Below are 19,162 nucleotides of genomic sequence, written 5' to 3'. Positions count from 1 at the left end.
ATGTCAGGAAGTACCTCGACGTATTAAGGAGCCATACTTGGAATCAGGGCAAGTGCAGGATGGCAGGTCCCGGAGCACAATGATCAATTGTGGAAGGTATGGGATAACCCAGTTTTCGATTGGCTCAATATCGACCTCCCGGCCGGTGATTAATGCAAGCTTATCCAAACGACACAAGTGGTCACGCCGACAAGAACTTTGGTAAAGAAGCAGAGCTCCACCATTACTGATGCAGCATAAAGAGCGCCAGATGCCGCAAGAAAACTCTCGGGATTTGGTTTTGCGGGAGGAATTGCCTGACGTTTCCGGGCCGAATCCTTTTCGATACAATGTCCACACGCACGATAATGAAAACCTCTCAGATCAGGCCAATCGAAATCTTTAAAATATGCTCAGACCATGGTGAGCAGGATGATCCAATGAAGTGACTCTCATTACCCGACTGTTATCACAAGGACTTACCGTTTTTCATCATAATTCAGATGATCAGATCCGAACCATCGACGACTGAAGCGGCAGTTGAGATTCGGCCAAGAGCTAATTCCACACGGCTGAATTAAATGGCCTTCTCTGCTCAATAGAGCAGTTTCATCTGTGTAGATGCGCTATGCATCCAGTGATAATTACATTTCCCATTTTATAAGACAAAGTTTGGTAAAGTTACTACTAGATGATTAACCATCTAGGCGGTTTGATGGATACATGAGTTGCTGCTATCATCTTATCCTCAATCTAATTGTCGGCATGTGAGATAATAATGCCAGTTTTTCTTTAATGGATGTAAGCATGATTATGGAACGAATACATTGGGAATACTACCACTCGAGTATTAAGTGCAAAGTCGCAAGTATCCCACCAGAACTTAAAGAGAGTTTTCGGGTCGTGCTCGACGTTCATTTGATCTCACCTGTTAGGGAGGTAGAGTGCCAGGAAACACAGCTGTACTTCCATCAGCAACCAGCAAGATCATCTTCTGATGCAGCCTAGTCTCCCTTTTATTGCAAAGTTGCATATCCACAAGAACCATCTCCAGGACTTGAACTGGGTCTTGAAGGTGAGCACTTCGTCGCAAGTCTTCCATTTGTTTTATAAGCCGTGATATGGCCAAGCTGTGCCTTTCACAAAGGTATTTGGTTACCTTCTGCAAGGTTTCATGGTCAGGAGGTTTGCTTGGGTCATAATACCTCCCCATCAATACTATAACTGCGTTGCTTGCTCGCCCTTTTGAGGCCCTTTTCAAGTCCAACAAAGTCATTCTGAAGACCAGCGACCATATTAGCCTCTGTTTGAATATTGTCCAGCTTTTTTGGCCAGCTATGGTCTTGTCTCCATGTACTCAAAGCCAGAGTGAACAATGGCTTGATCCTTATAGTTCGGGTGCGGATGCTCATATAAGTGTCTAACTCGTAAGGCAAACTGCCTGTCTTGAGTTGTATTTCTTGCTGTAGGCCCAGAAAGGCTTCAGAGACATCACGGAAGACGGCGCGAGACAGCGCGCTAGGCAGGTATTTCTCACAGTGGGATTTAAATTCAGCGACGATCACTGCCACTGCGTACTGTGACGAAGCGTAAGTAACTAGAGTAGCTAAACTACGGTGAGTATGTGTCGGCCAATCCGAAGTAATAACGTTTGTATGGTAAACGCATATACACGGAATATCAAGGGATGAAGGTCTGATTCTTCTAGTCTACGTTCTCATACTAGAATTTATAGACAGGAAAGGTAGTTCTCGGCTAATCGGAATGGAATCGGCGAGTTGAATCGCAATATGATCTATTTCTCGTGATCTGATTGGTCGAATCAGAATTCCAGAGAATTCCGTAAATCCTTTGCTAGATTCGGCAACCAGGCTGGCTGACAGTATGATATACATACATGGCATATCCCCTAGCGGCCGTGTATTTGCACCCACCTTTCTCCTCTAAAACATTAATTATTTCCTGCAAGGCTGCTTCCGCCTCGAGAGAGTTCATATTTTCAAGCATATCACCAACAGTGCACAAAGTCCCGAGCCAGGCTGTCATGCAAATACAAAGTGTTCTCTGTGTGACAGTGCGGGAAAAGTAGACCAATAGGCTAAACCTCAGAAATGGTATCGTGCAGGGGGAATGGGGCTCCTAGCAATTAATGATGCGTCGCTTCTTAAATCATGCATCTTCATTCTCTTACAGCGACATTTTCGCAATCATGCGGAGTATCTTGCTTTTATCGAACTCTTTAATGAGGCGCGGTTCCGGACAGAGCTGGGGCAGCTGAGTGACACGACCATATGTCGCAACAGTTCAGCCGGACACATGACGGCGGAACAGTACGCCTTCATTGTCAACAACAAGACCGCTTTCTACAGCTTTTACTTGCCAGTTGCCCTTGGACTGCATTACATTCGAGGTGCCAGCGAAGAGAATCTAGAACGAGCACGGAACATTCTCCTGCATGTTGGGGAGTACTTTCAGATACAAGATGACTACCTCGATGTCTTCGGAAATCCGAAGACAACAGGCAAGATCGGCACTGATATTCAAGATAATAAGTGCACTTGGCTTCTCATCCGACCGTTTCATTCAGGTAATGCCGATCAACGGCAGATGTTGCTGGACTCTTATGGCAAACACGATCCGGCTCATGAAGGCAGAGTTCTACGGCTGTTTGACCAGCTACAAATCGAGAAGATGTATAGAGAATTTGAAGAGAAGAAGTTGGAGGAGCTATACAAACAGATTAATGACATGGATCAGAGAAGCGGACTGGGAAGCAGCATTTTTTTTATTCATTCTTGATGCAGTTCGACGGAGGAACATATTATGACCGAGTCACCGTTCTTTGTCATTTATCCAAGAAATATATATATGTCTTATGGCGTCGGCGTCAAATCAGTTCATCCATTAGCTTACCTCTTGATGAATATGCAGCAGAAGAAGATAGAAAATAGGAAGACCAGTGCAGTTGGGCACCGCGCAACCTTGAAAAAGAGGAATAATAAGAATAATAAAAATAATAAGAGCAGGAGTAGTAGTAGTATGAGAGTTCATGACGACGCCAACTATAACATAAAGAATTGATACGTTTGCAATGGGCTTTTGACTTTTGGGGGTAAAGTTAATATTAATATTGACCTTTTATTTGCCCTGCAAGCCAGTGGTACAAACTTTACTATCAATACCTTTGGGCAATACCCCGGTTGCAGTAATCTAAGCTTCAGCTATTGCGATGTATGCACGATATACCATGTGATTAAGCAAACATTATATAATAATGCCCGGTGTCATTGACTTCTAGGGCTACTATGTCATGTAAATATCTAACATAGCCATTAAAGAGTGGATATAGGTGGTGCTGAAAGGATAGCATACCAGAAATTACCTAGCTAGCTCATTCCCTTATTGTAGTATAATGCAGTGGATAACCTTGGTCAGCTGGAAATGAGCTTCTTCACTGATAATTAAACATTATCTACTTTAGCTAACAGATGTTAACTGACTTTAATTACTGGCTGAGCAAACCTTCCATGGGAAAAGTGATTAACCCGCCTCTGCAGGTGCTGCATGCGGCAGTTGGTATCGCCCTATTAATGTATAATTAAACCTTTCCTAACAGTTAGGTGGGTGGTACTTGTTTTAAAGTACGGTGGGATATTGCAAGTCCATCAAATACCTCATCCCAATCTTCGCATTTTAAACTTTAATTATTCTGCCTGCTGCTATCCTGGCGAGGCGACATCATAAGTGGGTCATTTCATAGACTCAAGAGGCAACCAAGATGTCATGAATATAATTGTTAACTAAGTGACTGGAATGTTAAATACAGGCTCTATCCCCCTTGGCTTGCGGGACGAGAAAGCTAAAAAGTATATCTTGTCCACGCTAAATACCATGTACTCTTGCGAAATCAATATTTAGTTTATGAACCTAATTGACTTTGTCCTTTCTTTTATTTCATGCCCAGGATCAAAGGCGAAGATAAGGTAACTACTTCAGGCACCAAAGGACGAATAGTAAGGATATGTGATACGTTCCTCACTTCTGATTCAGTCACTGCTGCAAACCATCTAGCCCGCCCATGTCAATAGTTTCGGGCGAGCCCTAACCAAAGTTCTTGGCAATTTTCCTATGTTTTATTGCTGAGAGCATAACTATTCCTTCTATATTGTGTTTGGCCCTTAGTTTAGCTTTTTTTAGATCCGCTAAATAGTACCCTTACGAAGGGTGCAAGTTCGGCGCAGAAGGGTCTTATGACCCCTATAACCCAGGGCGACAATTACGAACCGCTTCCCTTTGAATTTTAGAGCTTGGTTCTAGGGTACCCTTACGCCGTGGCGGTTAATTACATTACTCTCCGAGCGATCGCTCTTGGAGGAGGCGGCCAGTGTCATAATGGACTGTCATAGACGGGCGTTGCCATGTCTCAACCGCTGAGACCTCGCCCAAACCCCTGTAGCCCCCGTCCGTCTGTATCCGCTAAAGTTTCCTACAATATACACCACGGCATAAAAGGAAAAAAAGCAATACAATTAAAATGGTTTTACGATATAAGATATTGCTGTTTCGGGGTATACTTCCGGTGCTTGGGGGGTGACCTGGGGTTTCCTGCATGCGGGTAAGGGCGTTTGAGGGTCACCAGTGGGTATGGGCGAAGTCTATCGAATGCCATCCTGTCAACATCAGCTAGATTCAATATTTGGCACATATTGTTGAACATTAATCTTTTCTTCTGAAACCGGAAAGCTGTATGTAAATGACGCCAAACCTCTGAAGGTCAAGTTTCTACAGGCGACCATGGAATACTGGTTGAATACTTAAACTACATCACAGTTTGTAAGATATTATCATTCTCCTCCGGAGCACCCCGGTAGAGAGTGGCGATATTTAGGGTACTATGAAAAGGGTTTGATGTGCTAGTTATTCAGTATCAGGTTTACATGGTATGGGGGCGTTCTTCCCTTAACTGGTAAACACTAGTATACTAGGTGATGTCAACTTTGGTGGCCACTTTAGAAACCTTCCTTTGTTGAATGGGTTGAATCGGTAGGCAGAGATTATAAAAGGAGATATTCTCCCTCACATGCGACCTATATTGTGTTTTAACCCCTAATCAATGCTTAAAAGGAGTTAAAATTTCAATAATAGTCATGATGAAACTCTCTCTACTCGCTCTATGTCTTTCCACCGCTGCCCTTGCAGCTAGTCATCCAGCCTATGAAGTGTATATCGCAGGGCCGCCGCAATGCAATCGTGGCTACGCGTATTGTGGCTGGTATCTGAAAAATAATCTTGGTAAGCCCAACACCCATATACAACAGAGGAAGGCAAAATATCAGTTGCTGACTGGAACTAAGGCTTTAACAATCTCCCTCACTACAACGATCAAGCCATCTACTATTGCGAAAACACCTATTACCCGGACTACGTGAAGAAGTGCGACGATCAGTGTGGCTTGCAAGGGAAAGCTCTTTGTTATAAGTGAACATAGGACATGGTAAGTTTTCTGCAGCTCAAGATGCTGTGGAGTACCCAACAAAACAGATACATGTCTTGAACAAACTTTTGTAACCCAGGATTTGTGCCTGACTGTAGGCTGCTCATAAACATCCGCCGGAGATCATGGTTTTGCTCAAGCTTTAATTGCTTGAGATTTGTTTAATGCCCTTTTTTACTAACTTCTGGGTAGCCTCGCTACTACATTTTTGAAAAATATGCCTTTCGCCTGGTGGACATCTGTTTCTGTATGGCTGATTGAAAGAAATGATTTATTAATGTGCTACCTGCAGTATTATATTTCTGCCTTGGTATAGGTTTTCCCCTACTATTAGGTTTTCCTATACTGTTATGCAAATGCAAAGGCAGCTTTTGGAAAATAATTGTCAAGCTAATCAATGAAATCTGCGCTGGTCTGTGCAGTCTGGGACAGTAGAACAATATGAGATTCTGATTTGCAGCGTACGTAGACTCTAATTCACTTTCCCAAGTTACTACAACAGTTTCAAGACGCCGAGGCGCCAGCACATCATCATATCCAACAATAGCTCATCAATACAGCTCCATTTTTAGGAGATCTACATGTTCTACTGTCCAATGCATTTATGGGCGTCTGATATACATCTATCATTGTAAATCTGGGTTGCACCACAAAATGGATCAGCATGGTTTTATTACAAGCTGCTTCTCATTCCTCGGCGGGAGGAAGAGGAAATTTAGTCAGCGAACCTGATAGATGTGATGGACGAATTATAATACAAGTACTGCAACCGGCAGGCGCGGAAAGGACGATAGTTTTGAGAGGCGAACAGAAAAAGCTGGGCTTGAAACCAGACTACTAATGTTTTTGTGGCTATGATGTGCGGTCTGGTTACATATTTGTGAGGTATACATAATCAGCATACAGCGAGCACAAGCCCGGATGAATGCAAAAGCGCCCTGATGAGCGCTTGAGGTATCCATCTGGACTTCTCTTATCGAATATTATCCTTAACCCGGGTTGGACAGTCAAAATGCACATCAACTCCCTAATAAAGGACTTCGCGTCTTTGGAATACTGCTGTGAAGGAAACTGGGCTAACCGCAGCGAAGGCGCTGGGCACCGGCCTGACCATTCCAATACCTTACAATGCATGGAATCAATGTATGGGACAACTTATGGAATGATAGCTACCCATCTCTGGACTGTACACCCACTTTCCCTGCTCTTGGTGAATGCCCTATAGTGAAAGATTACCAGGACGACGCAGTCCTCTGCCTGTCAACTGCCGGGGCCCAGCAGCAGAAATACCTTACACACAATGCGCACACAACATATTACGCCAGATGCTGCACTGGGAATGGTAGAAAGGGGTTCCATTCATGTGGGGTGTGTCATACATTAGGTCCACTGCGATGAGGGGTAGAGGTGCATAACCGAACCGCTAAAATCGAGTCCAACCCTCACTGAATAGCTAGCTGATTCAGCAAACGTCAGCCTTGGACAAATGGAGCTCTCGGACTCTCACCAACGGACGGTTGTTTAGGCCATGTATAATAATTATATTTAGATGATGAACCGTCTTAAGCACACCTGCCTCTTAGCATAGATAGCTAAAATGGGTGTTATATCAATGTACCTTACGACCATGGTCTAGTTCTTAATATGAGAACCTATGATCACCTATGTTGTAGATATAATTAAACACTTAGTATTTCTGTTCGCACTCGCCTTATGCTGAAATTTATCTCTAGGGGAAAGTTAATGTTTAATAGTACCAAGAAATATTCACACAAAGGGGCTTGGACTAATCGTAGGATTTCATGACTTCAAGACTTTCACAAACTTCCGGGTACTCCGCAACAGGATCATGGTGGTATGAAACGTCATTAGTTAAATGGTCTCTCCTCCCATAATAAATATCGCCAACAAAATTGTCCTCATTCTTTTGGAGAATCCTATTCTTTCTTTCTACGGCCGATCTAATGCTTGATTGATCTACGCCATGAATCTCTGGCCAATTTTTCTAGCTAGCTCCCTTTTCTACATTGGGACGGCGGCTCCTGGCGGCACATTGCAGCTACAGCGTCTACTTACTCCAAGCTCCATTGGATCTGGTGGTGCCCATGACCTGACCTTGTCTCAGCAGCTTCTGCTTGCCCCTTCTCGGTATGCGAAGTACCAGTTGCTGGCAAACGACGACTTTATGTTCGACTTCGGAGATGGTTCAAAGAATAGTGAGCTTACCTCTGGCGGATACCTGGTCGATGCTACTAGCGAGACATTTCCAGCCCTGGTAGGCCAAGGTGTCGGCATGGCAATTGGCTTTCTGGGGCCTTGTGGGTTTAATACTCCTCATGCCCATTTCGGCGGAACCGAGTTCTTTCTCCCATTCAACGGCAGTCTACAGACATTTCTCATGCTTGAGCCACCGGCTACTGATTCTGGCGCTACTCCTCGAATTGTGAATTTGACACTGAACGCTCTTCAGGGGACTATATTTCCACAAGGCTCAACGCACATGCAATTCAATCCTTCCTGCGAGACCAGAGCCTTTGTGGCTGCTTTCGGTACCGATGATTTTGGAAGAACGCAGCAATTTGAAGCCCTCTTTAGTCTGCCTGACGCCGCCCTCGAAGACGCTCTTGGGCGTAGTCTTGATGAAAATGAGATAGATATGGTCCGGAAAAAGATCCCTGGTCCGGTTATTGTTGGCGTTGACGAGTGCATGCGAAGTTGCGGGATCTTCCGACGCTCCCAACGCCATGCCTAATGCTAGTTCTCACAAGCCTCTCCGATGTCGCTGTAATATCCTGGGTTGTCCAGATAAGACCAAAAATAAAATACTGGCGTGCGTGACGAGGTAGCGCGAGAGCAGCAATGATGGATAATGCAGGTCAATCCATATGTCTTGTTGGTGTTTGTATGGTTCCACGTACTAAACGGCTCTGGCTGTCCTGGTTGGGACCTTTGGTATGCGTGCCACGCCCCGCCATCCAGCCACTTGGGCCCGGACCATCTGGGTATTGTTCAGTCTATCCCACAGGGCGGAGCTTTGAGGGTTCACGGGATTTAGGGTATTGTCAGTGCACTACAACCTTTACCTTGACTGCCTCCCAGAGGGCAAACTCACACCGTGCAATTTCCGATAGCCCGCCTGTAGGGCGGCGTTGAGAAAGTTGAGCTGGTAGGTGATGGTTTCTGGGCCGGGTATGAGTATGACACTGAGGACACTGTCGACGTCCTTGAGTGCAGCGACAACAGATGTATGGGATGAAGAACCAACATAGCAGGATTTCGGTGCCTGGAGACGATAGTTCAGGACTGTGGTTTGCTGCTGGAGGATGACTGGAGTCCAGTTGGCGTTAGAGAGGGCGGCGAGAATGGATGCGCCCAGGGTTGGGCTGGATGTTTCTGCGAATGACTACTTTGGGCATTTTACATTGAATACTCGATTAGGAGACAGATGAGAAGAGTGATGGTGATTTTGATGGTGGATATGATGATACATATATGTCCTTTTGAAGAGGGCGATGACTCCAGCAAAAGCAAAAATGAGATTGATATCATTGGCTGCCTAAAACTGCCAATGAGACTGAATTTGTCAGTTAAGCATTGAAATAAGAGTTATTTAAAATCATGGAAGTCTTTATCGATATTCCGTACCTTTACTTGGGGCAAATGTTGACTGGTCGTGATGACCAAAGCGTAAACATTGACTAACTATAACCCTCATTCATTATTCCACCATGACCAGGATATTTTGAGGCGCACAATCAATCAATACAACCAGCTTCAATCAAATATATGCTGCTGGGATTGAATTGTCTCCAAATAATCCTCTGTCCGCATCAACCTAAACCCCTAAGTCCGATGTCCCAAAATCCGTCTCGGTATATAGCGCGGCTGAGCCCCCGTCATGCAGATCGCCATCAAGAATACCGCCAAGCTATCACTCACCCCACACAGTACACAATGCACATCTTCATAACCGGCGCAACTGGCTTCATCGGCCGCGTTGTTACTGAACTCGCCATCCAACAAGGCCACACAGTTCATGGCCTCTCCCGCAGCCCCCAACGCGACGAGCTTCTCACCTCCCTCGGGGCCGTCCCCATCCGCGGCGACCTAGCCACACACAACATCCTCCGAGAACAATCTGCAAAAGCAGACGCCACCTTCCACCTCGCCTTCGACCATGACTTCAGCAAATCCTACGACCAAATCATCAAACTCGACACCGAGGCCGTCGATGCCCTCGCCGCCCCGCTAGTCGGGACCTCCAAACCCCTCATCGTCGCCAGTGGGATTCTCACCGTGCGCCCAGACACAGGCGACAGCGTCGTCAACGAATCCGCGCCCTATGCCAAAAACACCAGAGTCAAGCGGCATGTTTGTGAAAAGCACGCGCTGTCGTGGGCGGAGAAGGGCGTTCAGGTTAATGTTGTGCGCTTGCCGCCGTATGTGTATGGCCGGGCGAACGAGACGGGGTTCGCGGCAAGAATGGTCAATATGGCTGTTGATAATGGGGTGAGCGGGTATATTGCATCTGTCAAAGATGGGTGCGTGACCAGTGTGTACGTGGACGATGCAGCGGCGATATTCTTGCTGCTGGCGTCGGATAAGACGGTTAAAGCCGGAGAGATATTTCATGGGACGGCCGACTGGGATACGACGTATGCGATGTTGGCCGGAGCGATTGGAAGGGCGGTCGGGGTCCCGGTTAGGGCATTCGAGAGGGAGGAGGCGGAGGAGAGGTGGGGGGAATTCCTGTCGAGGTTCTTTGGGCTGATGATTCGGGCTTCGAATGGGAAGGCCGTCGAGAAGTTGGGGTGGAAGCCGTCGGGGCCGAGTTTGGTGGAGGAGTTGGAAACAGGAAGTTATAGGCTGGTAGTGGAGAGGTTTAAGCAGATGAAGGGCTAGTAATTTGATATCTCATGACTCTATCAGAAATGCACCTGCGACGATTCTAGAATCCGAATCACTTGCAAAGCCCTAAAAGTCTACATCTTTCTAGGCTGCAAAGCCACAGATTCCCAGCTTTGAAGCATTTCGAAAGTCGATAGGATTGCCATTATTATACTAATCTAGATCTACATCATTGATTCAATATATAGGGTTAAATAGGTAGTGGATGAGAGATTCTCTTCGATCATAGTAATTATCAAAGGTTGATATAAATACGTAATATATAAAGCACCACTTTTCCCTAACCTATGACAGAAATGAATATTCACTTATATCCCACCACCATTAGATATTTTGAACTAATATTTAATATTTAGATAGACTAGACGCTAGGCTATCTAGTAATAAATTCTAGAGAAATCCTAGAAATTAGTAACTACTAAGCTAAATGGATTAGGCAGATTCACCTAATCCAATAAAACTACAAAAGCCATAACCAACAGTTTTATACAAACCAGTTTGGTTCCGTTCTAGGGAAGCCAAAACCAGTGTAATTCCCTAGGGTAGGCACTGAATTTGAACCGCTGTGATTTCAGCAAATTGCTGATGTCGTGGTAGTCCACGCTAGGCGTGGCTTGTAGTCCTGCCCCAAGTCAAGCCTTTTCTGGATACAGGTGGTCAGTCACGGTCTATTTCCAACAGCCACTCTAAGTGTTGGTATCTGCGCGGCTGGTCCCTGTTCTCCGAGCTGCCTACTACTCTGGCATTCAGATTTGGGTCCTAATAGATACCAGAGCGGATCACAAAACAACAAACGGGCAATTTTAGGAAATAGCGCTTTTGCTGTGGTGGGTTGGTTCGCTAACAAATCCAACATGAGACTCGTTAGGTTGGCAAGAAATGCTGATGGGATCAACATGCTGAGATGCTAGTGTGCCTGAGTGCTTGCTATATAAGACGGGCCATCAACAACAACAGCGCTCTGACCAAGCCTGGATGCACTAAATACATCTGAATACGCTAACGCTCCGCCAGCCGCTGCTGGCTACTCAAATCTGCTCCGTCGCTGTCCATTCAACTCCACCTGGACGGAAGCAAAGCGTCGATAAACCTGCGGAATAAAGTATGCGGTGATGTCTAGCTCCTCCTTCTTGACTGCAACCGAGTAGAAGGCTTGGGCACCCACGCGCGTCTCCAGCTCCTCAGCCGGCACGATGTCGCGGAGGACGTTCAGGTAAGCCCTTGGATTGTGGTGTCCCTGGCCGTGACGCTCCAGGAAGCCAATCACTGTCTCTGCTGCAGCCAGATCACTCTTGGCATGCTTGCGCACGTTAATGAATGCTTTGACATCAGGAAGTGCAAGACGCGGCTGGATATCGTAATAGAAGCCTACACCATGGTGGCCGGATTGGCCCTCCTCCCCCTGGCCACTTGGCACCTGCTCTGACGTGGGGAAATCAGACGGCAGTCCGTTCAGCTCATACCACAGCTCCCGCAGCTTGTCGAGGACCTCCTTCGACAAGGGCCGGCGGCCTCCGATGGTCATGACGGTGGCAATGTGATCGAAGGAAGTGTTGTTCGTCGCCACGTAGAATTTCACCCTCGAGTCTTGGACCTTGCAGCAGTCAATGCCGGTTGTTCCACGAGGACTAAGCTGGCGTCCGTCGGGGTGGTTGGTCAGAAAGTCTTTCACTAGATTCAGACTGTCGAGACACACGTCTTCGCCGTAGGCCTCACGCATCGCTTTTGGAATGATAGTACTGAGAAGCTGGCTGATCTGTTCGGGTAGCCGGGGATACAGGTACATCTTGATCTCGATGGCGTCCGAGTCGGGCGAAAGCTCCACGCCAGTCAGCACCGACGGACCCGCGTACTTCTCCCGGTCAGCTTTGTCGGAAAACCGTGAAACAAGATGTGGCTCAAACGTCCAGAAGAGCGACAGATCGAGATTTGGCAGGGTGGTGGTGAGGTCTTGCAGAAACGCCCTGGTCGCGGTGTCATTATTGGGGTCGGCCGCAGTCCCTGTCAGAGGGCCCAGAGGCTCGATGTAGTTGCGGATATAGGGCTTTCTGTCCTCCGTGCCAAAACGCCAGCTGTAGCTGATGGGAGCACCGTCTCCCGCACTCGCAGCCACCCGACTCCTGTACCACGGGTCGGCAGAGTGCGGCTGAGGACCGAAAGTTGGGACTATCTTGAAGCGATGGAAGAGTAGACATTCCACCTGGCGATGCTCGGGATAACCCGCCTCGAGCATCATACGGGCAAGGTGTCGGCCCGTCAGTTTCCACCAGAACTGCTCGTCCTCAGTCCCCACAGGGAGGGAACGGCACAGGGCATCGAAAATGGGCAGTGGCTCGGCGTGACTCGGGGATGCGCCACGGCTTTTGCCATTCAGCGGAAGAGGAGACATGCTGCGTAACTCTGTGAGGATATGTATGACCCCGGTAGATGGCGAACTTCAGCCTTGAATTGATCGATTTAAGAGCTCCCGGTCTCCAAGTAAACTCTGTTGCAAGATGTAGTATCTGTGGGCCGACAGGGTTATGGGTTTGGTTTGAGCCTTCGCCGGGTTATATTATTCCTTATCGATGTCGGATTTTACATCAGCGCGCCGTTTCCGGATATTGTTCGGCCTTTGCGGGTTCGTCGTGGGCAATACGAGGCGGATTCTAGGGAGCAGGAGAAATTGTTCGTTGCGCGTTTTACAAATGTCTCGGATTTTGCGTATCTCGGACTTTACGCGACTCGACTGTAGCACAAGTGGGATGATGCCTATTTGCAGGTTAGTTATTATTGTACATCAAGGGCCTGTAAATCCGACCATATCTGGCTTACGATTCCTGCAGGAGAGCATTGATTGACACTCAACATCAACCTTCGTTCGAATAACAATCATGGCGAAACCTCGTGCACAGACAGTATGGTTCGGAAATGAATTCCCCAGCGATGACCTGAAGGACTTGTTCCGGCGTTTGCACCAACACAGCAAGGACCGGCGGTTCAGGCTGCTGTCAGTTTTTCTCGATGAATCCACGGCGATTCTCAAGGAGGAGGTGGCCAATCTGCCTCAACAGCTGCAGGAACTGGTGCCTCACTTCGACACGGCCTGCACGCTGGCCGAGGTCGACTTTCGCCAGGGCGCTCTAGGGGCTGCTATGGAGAGTGCGTTACTTACGATACTCGAACTTGGCATGCTCATCGGGTATTTAGTTTACTCGTCCTGTGACTCTTGGAACTTGATTGACCTAAGAACTGTCTAGAAACTATGAAGCCGAGGACATCGAATGGGACTTAGATCCATCCGAGACCCTTCTCGCGGGCCTGAGCATCGGCATCCTCGCCGGCGCTGCCGTGGCTCTATCCAGCAGCTTGGCAGATGTAGCCAAGGTTGGAGCCGAAAGTGTTCGCGTCTCCTTCCGCCTGGGGGTGTATGTTGCCGACATCTCGACTAAGCTCGAAGCGCCCCAGTCGGATGGAACGCTTCAGAGTTGGGCCCACGTCGTCACGGGGATGTCGCACGAAGCAGTTCAAGAGGAGCTTTCTCAGTTCAATGCGGTCACGCAGAATCCAGAGCTCACCAAGGTCTTTGTCAGTGCTGCGGACAAGACGTCCGTAAGTGTGAGTGGGCCACCGTCACGCGTCAAAGCCGCCTTCCAACACTCGCCCAGCTTGCGATACTCCAAGTCTTTCCCGCTGCCCGTGTACGACGGTCTCTGTCACGCGCCGCATCTATATAGTCTCGACGATATCGAGTTTGTTATAAACAGCGCCAAGTCTGTGATCCCAAGTTCCCGGCCTGTGCGACTCCCCTTGATCTCCTCCCAGACCGGCAAACCGTTCGCGGCCAAGACAGCCGGTGAGCTCTTTCTGGAGATTGGCACCGAGCTGCTGACTGGTACAATCTACGTGGACAACGTTACGACTGGTATCCTTGAGCACGTCAAGCTTAAGGAACCGACAGGAAGCTATCGAATCGACTCCTTCCGCATGTCTCAGGTCCTGAATGGTATCCTGACAGCCATCGAGACCGACTTCCCCGCGCTGGAGCGGGTCCGGCGCGATTTTGTGTCCTGGGTATACGGAGACTATGGCGCCCGCCGCCCCTCTTCCTATGCGGCCTCAAAGCTCGCCATCGTTGGTATGGCTTGCCGGCTACCCGGAGGCGCCAATGACCCCGAGCTGTTTTGGGAGCTGCTTGAGCAGGGACGCGATACCCTCACTACAGTGCCGCCGGACCGGTTCGACCTGAACACACATTACGACCCTACAGGAAAGACGGAGAATGCCACTCAGACTCCATTTGGAAATTTCATTGATCGGCCTGGCTACTTTGATGCCGGGTTCTTCAATATGTCCCCGCGTGAGGTAAACTCACCAACCCCCGGCTTCCTCAAGCAACGATACTAACATTGACCTAGGCCGAGCAAACCGACCCCATGCACCGGCTTGCCCTTGTCACCGCATACGAGGCCATGGAAATGGCAGGCCTTGTTCCAGGCCGCACCCCCTCTACTCAGCCAAACCGCATCGGCACATTCTACGGACAGGCAAGCGACGACTGGCGGGAGCTGAACGCCTCCCAGAACATCAGCACGTATGCGGTGCCTGGTGGCGAGCGCGCCTTTGCCAACGGGCGAATCAATTACTTCTTCAAGTTTTCCGGGCCTTCGTTCAACATTGACACCGCCTGTTCGAGTGGCCTGGCGGCAGTACAGGCAGCCTGCTCGGCACTGTGGTCCGGCGAGGCCGATACAGTCATTGCTGGGGGACTGAACGTCATCACGGACCCGGATAACTACGCCGGTCTTGGGAACGGCCACTTCCTCTCCAAGACGGGACAATGCAAAGTTTGGGACAAGGACGCCGACGGGTATTGTCGCGCAGATGGAGTCGGGTCGGTCGTCATCAAGCGGCTGGAAGATGCCGAGGCGGACAACGACAACATCCTGGCTGTGGTTCTGGGTGCTCGCACGAACCATTCCGCTGAGGCTGTCTCGATCACACACCCTCATGCTGGCGCGCAAAAGGACAATTACCGCCAGGTGCTGCACCAAGCTGGCGTCAACCCCCTCGATGTGAGCTATGTGGAGCTTCACGGCACTGGCACCCAGGCTGGGGATGCAGTGGAGTCCGAATCGGTGTCCGATGTCTTTGCGCCCTCTATGCCTCGCCGTCGACCCGATCAGCGTCTGTATCTGGGCGCAGTGAAGAGTAACATCGGGCATGGTGAGGCAGCGGCGGGCATCGCTTCCCTGCTCAAGGCGCTCCTGGTGTACCAAAAGAACATGATTCCCAAGCACATCGGCATCAAAACCGAGATCAACCCTATTATTCCCAAGGACCTCGATCGACGTCACGTGGGTTTGGCCATGGCGAACACCCCCTGGCCACGGCCTGTCGGGAAAAAGCGTCTTGCGGTCGTGAACTCGTTTGGAGCGCACGGCGGCAACACCACCCTGCTCCTGGAAGACGCCCCGGAGAGAGTGAAGCTTTCAACTGAGGACGACCGCACAACTCATCCAGTAGTCATCTCCGCAAAGAGCAAGAAGTCGCTCCAGGCCAATATCGAGAAACTGCTGTCGTGGCTGGGTCAGAACCCCGACGCAGACCTTGCGGACCTTTCGTACACTCTCTGCACGCGGCGGATGCACCACAGCATGCGGTTTGGGGCCACAGCCTCCAACATCGCGGCTCTAGAGAAGACTCTCCGCTCCTGGCTGGACAATCCCAAGGCGTCTGCCGAGCTGCGGGCCATCCCGAACGACGCGCCGTCCGTGGTGCTGACCTTCACTGGCCAGGGTGCCTACTACCGCGGCATGGGCCAGGAGCTCTTCGCCGAGTTCCCCTATTTCCGTACGCAGGTACTTCAGCTGGACCAGATTGCACAGCGGCTGGGATTCCCGTCCGTTGTCCCCGTCATCGACGGTAGCATTGACGATGGGCCCGCGTCGCCCATTCTTACACAGCTTAGTGTTGTGGTGCTGGAAATTGCCATCGCACGCTTCTGGTCGCACCTAGGCATTCGCATTAGCGCTGTCGTGGGGCACAGTCTTGGTGAATACGCTGCATTCGCTGTTGCCGGCGTCATCTCCGCTGCGGACGCTCTTTACCTCGTTGGACAGCGCGCGCAGTTGACCGAGGAACGATGCACTCCAGGCAGCCAGTCGATGCTGTCCGTTCGCGCGTCCGAGGATGATATTGAAGAGCTTATTGCAGGCAGCCCCGAGACCGCTGAAATAGCCTACGAAGTGTGCTGTCGCAACACTCCACAAGATACCGTCATCGGCGGCACTAAAGAGACTATCAGTAGGATCCGTCAGGCCCTTGAGGCAAACAGTATCAAATGCACGCAGCTGGATGTGCCATTCGCCTTCCACACCGCACAAATGGACCCCGTCTTGGACTCGCTGGAGGCGTTGGCGACCCCCATCGCGTTCAAGGCTCCCAGCATCCCCGTGCTGTCCCCCTTGCTCGGAAGCGTTGTGTTCGACCGCAAGTCCATCAACGCACAGTACCTGCGCCGTGCGACCCGCGAGGCAGTGGATTTTGTAGCGGCCATTGAAGCCGCTCAGGACTTCGGCCTGGTAGACGCCAAGACGATCTGGATCGATGTCGGACCGCACCCCATTTGCGCTGGCCTTGTGCGTGGCATAGACAGCTCCGCATCCGTGATCTCCTCCTGCCGTCGCAACGAAGACAACTTGGCGACCATTTCCAAGAGCCTTGTCACCCTTCACCTCGCAGGGCACACACCCTGCTGGGCGGAATACTTCCGGCCCCGCGAGCGGGCGTACTCGCTGCTGAAATTGCCCACCTACGGCTGGAATGAGACCGACTACTGGATTCCGTACATTGGCACATGGACGTTGGACAAGGCACTGCTCAAGTACGGGGAAAAGAAAGCCCCTCTGTCTCTGTCCATGTCGCGCCCTTCAGCGCTCCGCACCTCGTTGGTTCACCAGATCACCGCTGAGACGGTCGAGGCGACAACGGCCACCCTCCATGTCCTCTCTGACATGCAACATCCTGATTTCCTGGAGGCTCTTCATGGTCACAGGATGAATAACTGCGGCGTTGCAACTTCGGTATGTCATTAATTCTGATTTTTCTTTTTCTATTTTCCGTCTGTGTATATGCCTGCAAGAAATCTTGTGTCTAACTTCTGTACAGTCTATCTGGTCTGACATGGCCTTCACGGTTGGTGAATACCTCTACCGCCGACTCGTTCCCTCGGCCAAAGATGTGCACATGAACCTTTCAGACGTCGAAGTCCTGCACGCCCAGGTCGCCCTCGAGAAGAAAGGAAGCGTCCAGCCGCTTGTGCTCAAGGCACACCTGGACCTGTCCACTAGCTCCATGTCACTTGCCTGGTTCAACGCGAGTGCCGAGACGGGGGAGTGCGCCGCCGAATCCTTCGCTACAGCCGTGGTCCGGTTCGAAGACCCGGCCACGTGGACCAGGGAGTGGGACAGGATCTCCCATCTGGTACGAGGCCGCATTGAGGCGCTAGAGCAACGCGCCGCAGAAGGCAAGGCGAGCAAGCTCTCAAAACCGCTGGCCTATGCACTCTTCAAGAACGTCGTCGACTACGCAGACCGGTATCGGGGGATGGAGCAGGTGGTGCTGCACGAGCACGAGGCCGTCGCGGAGGTGACGCTCGTCGCGGAGCGGCACGGCACCTGGCACACGCCGCCACACTGGATTGACAGTGTCTCGCACCTGGCCGGCCTGGTCATGAACGGCAGCGATGCGTCCAATACCAGGGATTACTTCTACGTCACGCCCGGATGCTCCAGCTTCCGTCTGCTGAACCCGCTGAAGGCCGGCGACAAATATCGCAGCTACGTCCGCATGTTCCCATTGCCGGAGGAGGCGAACATGTACGCGGGTGACGTGTACATTCTGCAGGGCGAGCGGATTGTGGGCATGGTCGGCCAGATTCGATTTCGTCGCGTGCCGCGGCTTCTCATGGACAGGTTCTTCTCGCCCGCTGCGGCTTCCCATACGGAACAGCAGCTGCAGGAGACCGCTCACAGCGCCACCAACGTGAAAAAGAGCGCTGCTCCTGCTGCTGCGGTCCCTGTCTCAATCGCAGTGCCCTCAAGCAACCCAGTCGCAATCCAATTCCCCGCCGCCAGCAAGAGCCGCGACTCCACTCCCCCGCTCACCCCTCCGTCCCAGGAAGAGTCGCCCGGCGAATCCGCCGTCATAACGCCGGCCACATCGGACCGGGGCGATCCAGTAGACGCCGGCCTGGTGGGCCAGTGCCTGCAGGTGATGGCTCGTGAGACGGGGCTAGAAATAGAAGCGCTGACGCCGGAAGCAAGCTTCGTGCAGCTGGGCATCGACTCGCTCATGTCGCTTGTGTTGTCAGAGAAGTTCCGTGCCGAACTGGGGATTGAGATTAAGAGCTCGCTGTTCCTGGAGTGTCCGACGATCGGGGAGATGACGGCATGGTTGGAAGAGTATTGTTAATAGACCCTCCTTTGTCTATCCATATAGAGTTGTTTCTTAATCATTTGTCAATCAATCTACAGCTACCATCTACTCAATTCCTCTAATCCCCGACAATGATAAAATATCTGTTAAATTAAACGGGATATTTACTCCAGGCGTGTACAAGCTCCCTGAGATACTCCTGGATTTTTGCAGCCTTCAGTGAGCTTTCAGTAGAACTTCTCACCGAGTTACAAGCCTGATCCTATTTTTGAGTGTAAAATCGACAAGCCGCAAGGTCTGTTCACGAACTTGGATCATCAAGCCAATAAGGATTATTCTATATAATCATGTTTACGTAGCTAA

The 19,162-nt window shown here is 50.2% G+C and overlaps 5 protein-coding genes across 5 annotated transcripts; 4 read left to right on the top strand and 1 right to left on the bottom strand.

Annotated features, from left to right (window-relative positions):
• Positions 1-2,109: 2,109 nt before the first annotated feature.
• ALT_3289 (FPP/GGPP synthase family protein) lies at positions 2,110-2,778 on the top strand (the record flags this gene model as incomplete). Its single annotated transcript, XM_033564284.2, has 1 exon — positions 2,110-2,778. The coding sequence occupies one exon, from the start codon at positions 2,110-2,112 to the stop codon at positions 2,776-2,778; it is 669 nt and encodes a 222-aa protein (XP_033420175.2).
• A 4,679-nt stretch (positions 2,779-7,457) lies between these two features.
• ALT_3288 (germin family protein) lies at positions 7,458-8,225 on the top strand (the record flags this gene model as incomplete). The annotated part of the gene is made up of 1 exon (XM_033564285.2): positions 7,458-8,225. The coding sequence occupies one exon, from the start codon at positions 7,458-7,460 to the stop codon at positions 8,223-8,225; it is 768 nt and encodes a 255-aa protein (XP_033420176.2).
• A 1,202-nt stretch (positions 8,226-9,427) lies between these two features.
• Positions 9,428-10,375, top strand: nscE (NAD-dependent epimerase nscE; the record flags this gene model as incomplete). The annotated part of the gene is made up of 1 exon (XM_033564286.2): positions 9,428-10,375. One exon carries the CDS (start codon positions 9,428-9,430, stop codon positions 10,373-10,375), a length of 948 nt encoding a protein of 315 aa, XP_033420177.2.
• A 1,030-nt stretch (positions 10,376-11,405) lies between these two features.
• Positions 11,406-12,770, bottom strand: nscD (prenyltransferase nscD; the record flags this gene model as incomplete). Its single annotated transcript, XM_033564287.2, has 1 exon — positions 11,406-12,770. The coding sequence occupies one exon, from the start codon at positions 12,768-12,770 to the stop codon at positions 11,406-11,408; it is 1,365 nt and encodes a 454-aa protein (XP_033420178.1).
• A 484-nt stretch (positions 12,771-13,254) lies between these two features.
• On the top strand, positions 13,255-18,835 carry nscA (non-reducing polyketide synthase nscA; the record flags this gene model as incomplete). Its single annotated transcript, XM_089599539.1, has 6 exons — positions 13,255-13,562; positions 13,621-14,725; positions 14,779-14,850; positions 14,908-15,049; positions 15,116-17,445; positions 17,531-18,835. The coding sequence occupies 6 exons, from the start codon at positions 13,255-13,257 to the stop codon at positions 18,833-18,835; spliced, it is 5,262 nt and encodes a 1,753-aa protein (XP_089455877.1).
• Between the last annotated feature and the right edge of the window lie 327 nt (positions 18,836-19,162).

The sequence above is a fragment of the Aspergillus lentulus genome, assembly GCF_001445615.1.
Source record: "Aspergillus lentulus DNA, contig: Alt08, strain: IFM 54703, whole genome shotgun sequence".
Taxonomy (NCBI): domain Eukaryota; kingdom Fungi; phylum Ascomycota; class Eurotiomycetes; order Eurotiales; family Aspergillaceae; genus Aspergillus; species Aspergillus lentulus.
Note: the sequence above shows the minus strand (reverse complement) of the source record. Positions and strands in the feature narration are given on the sequence as shown.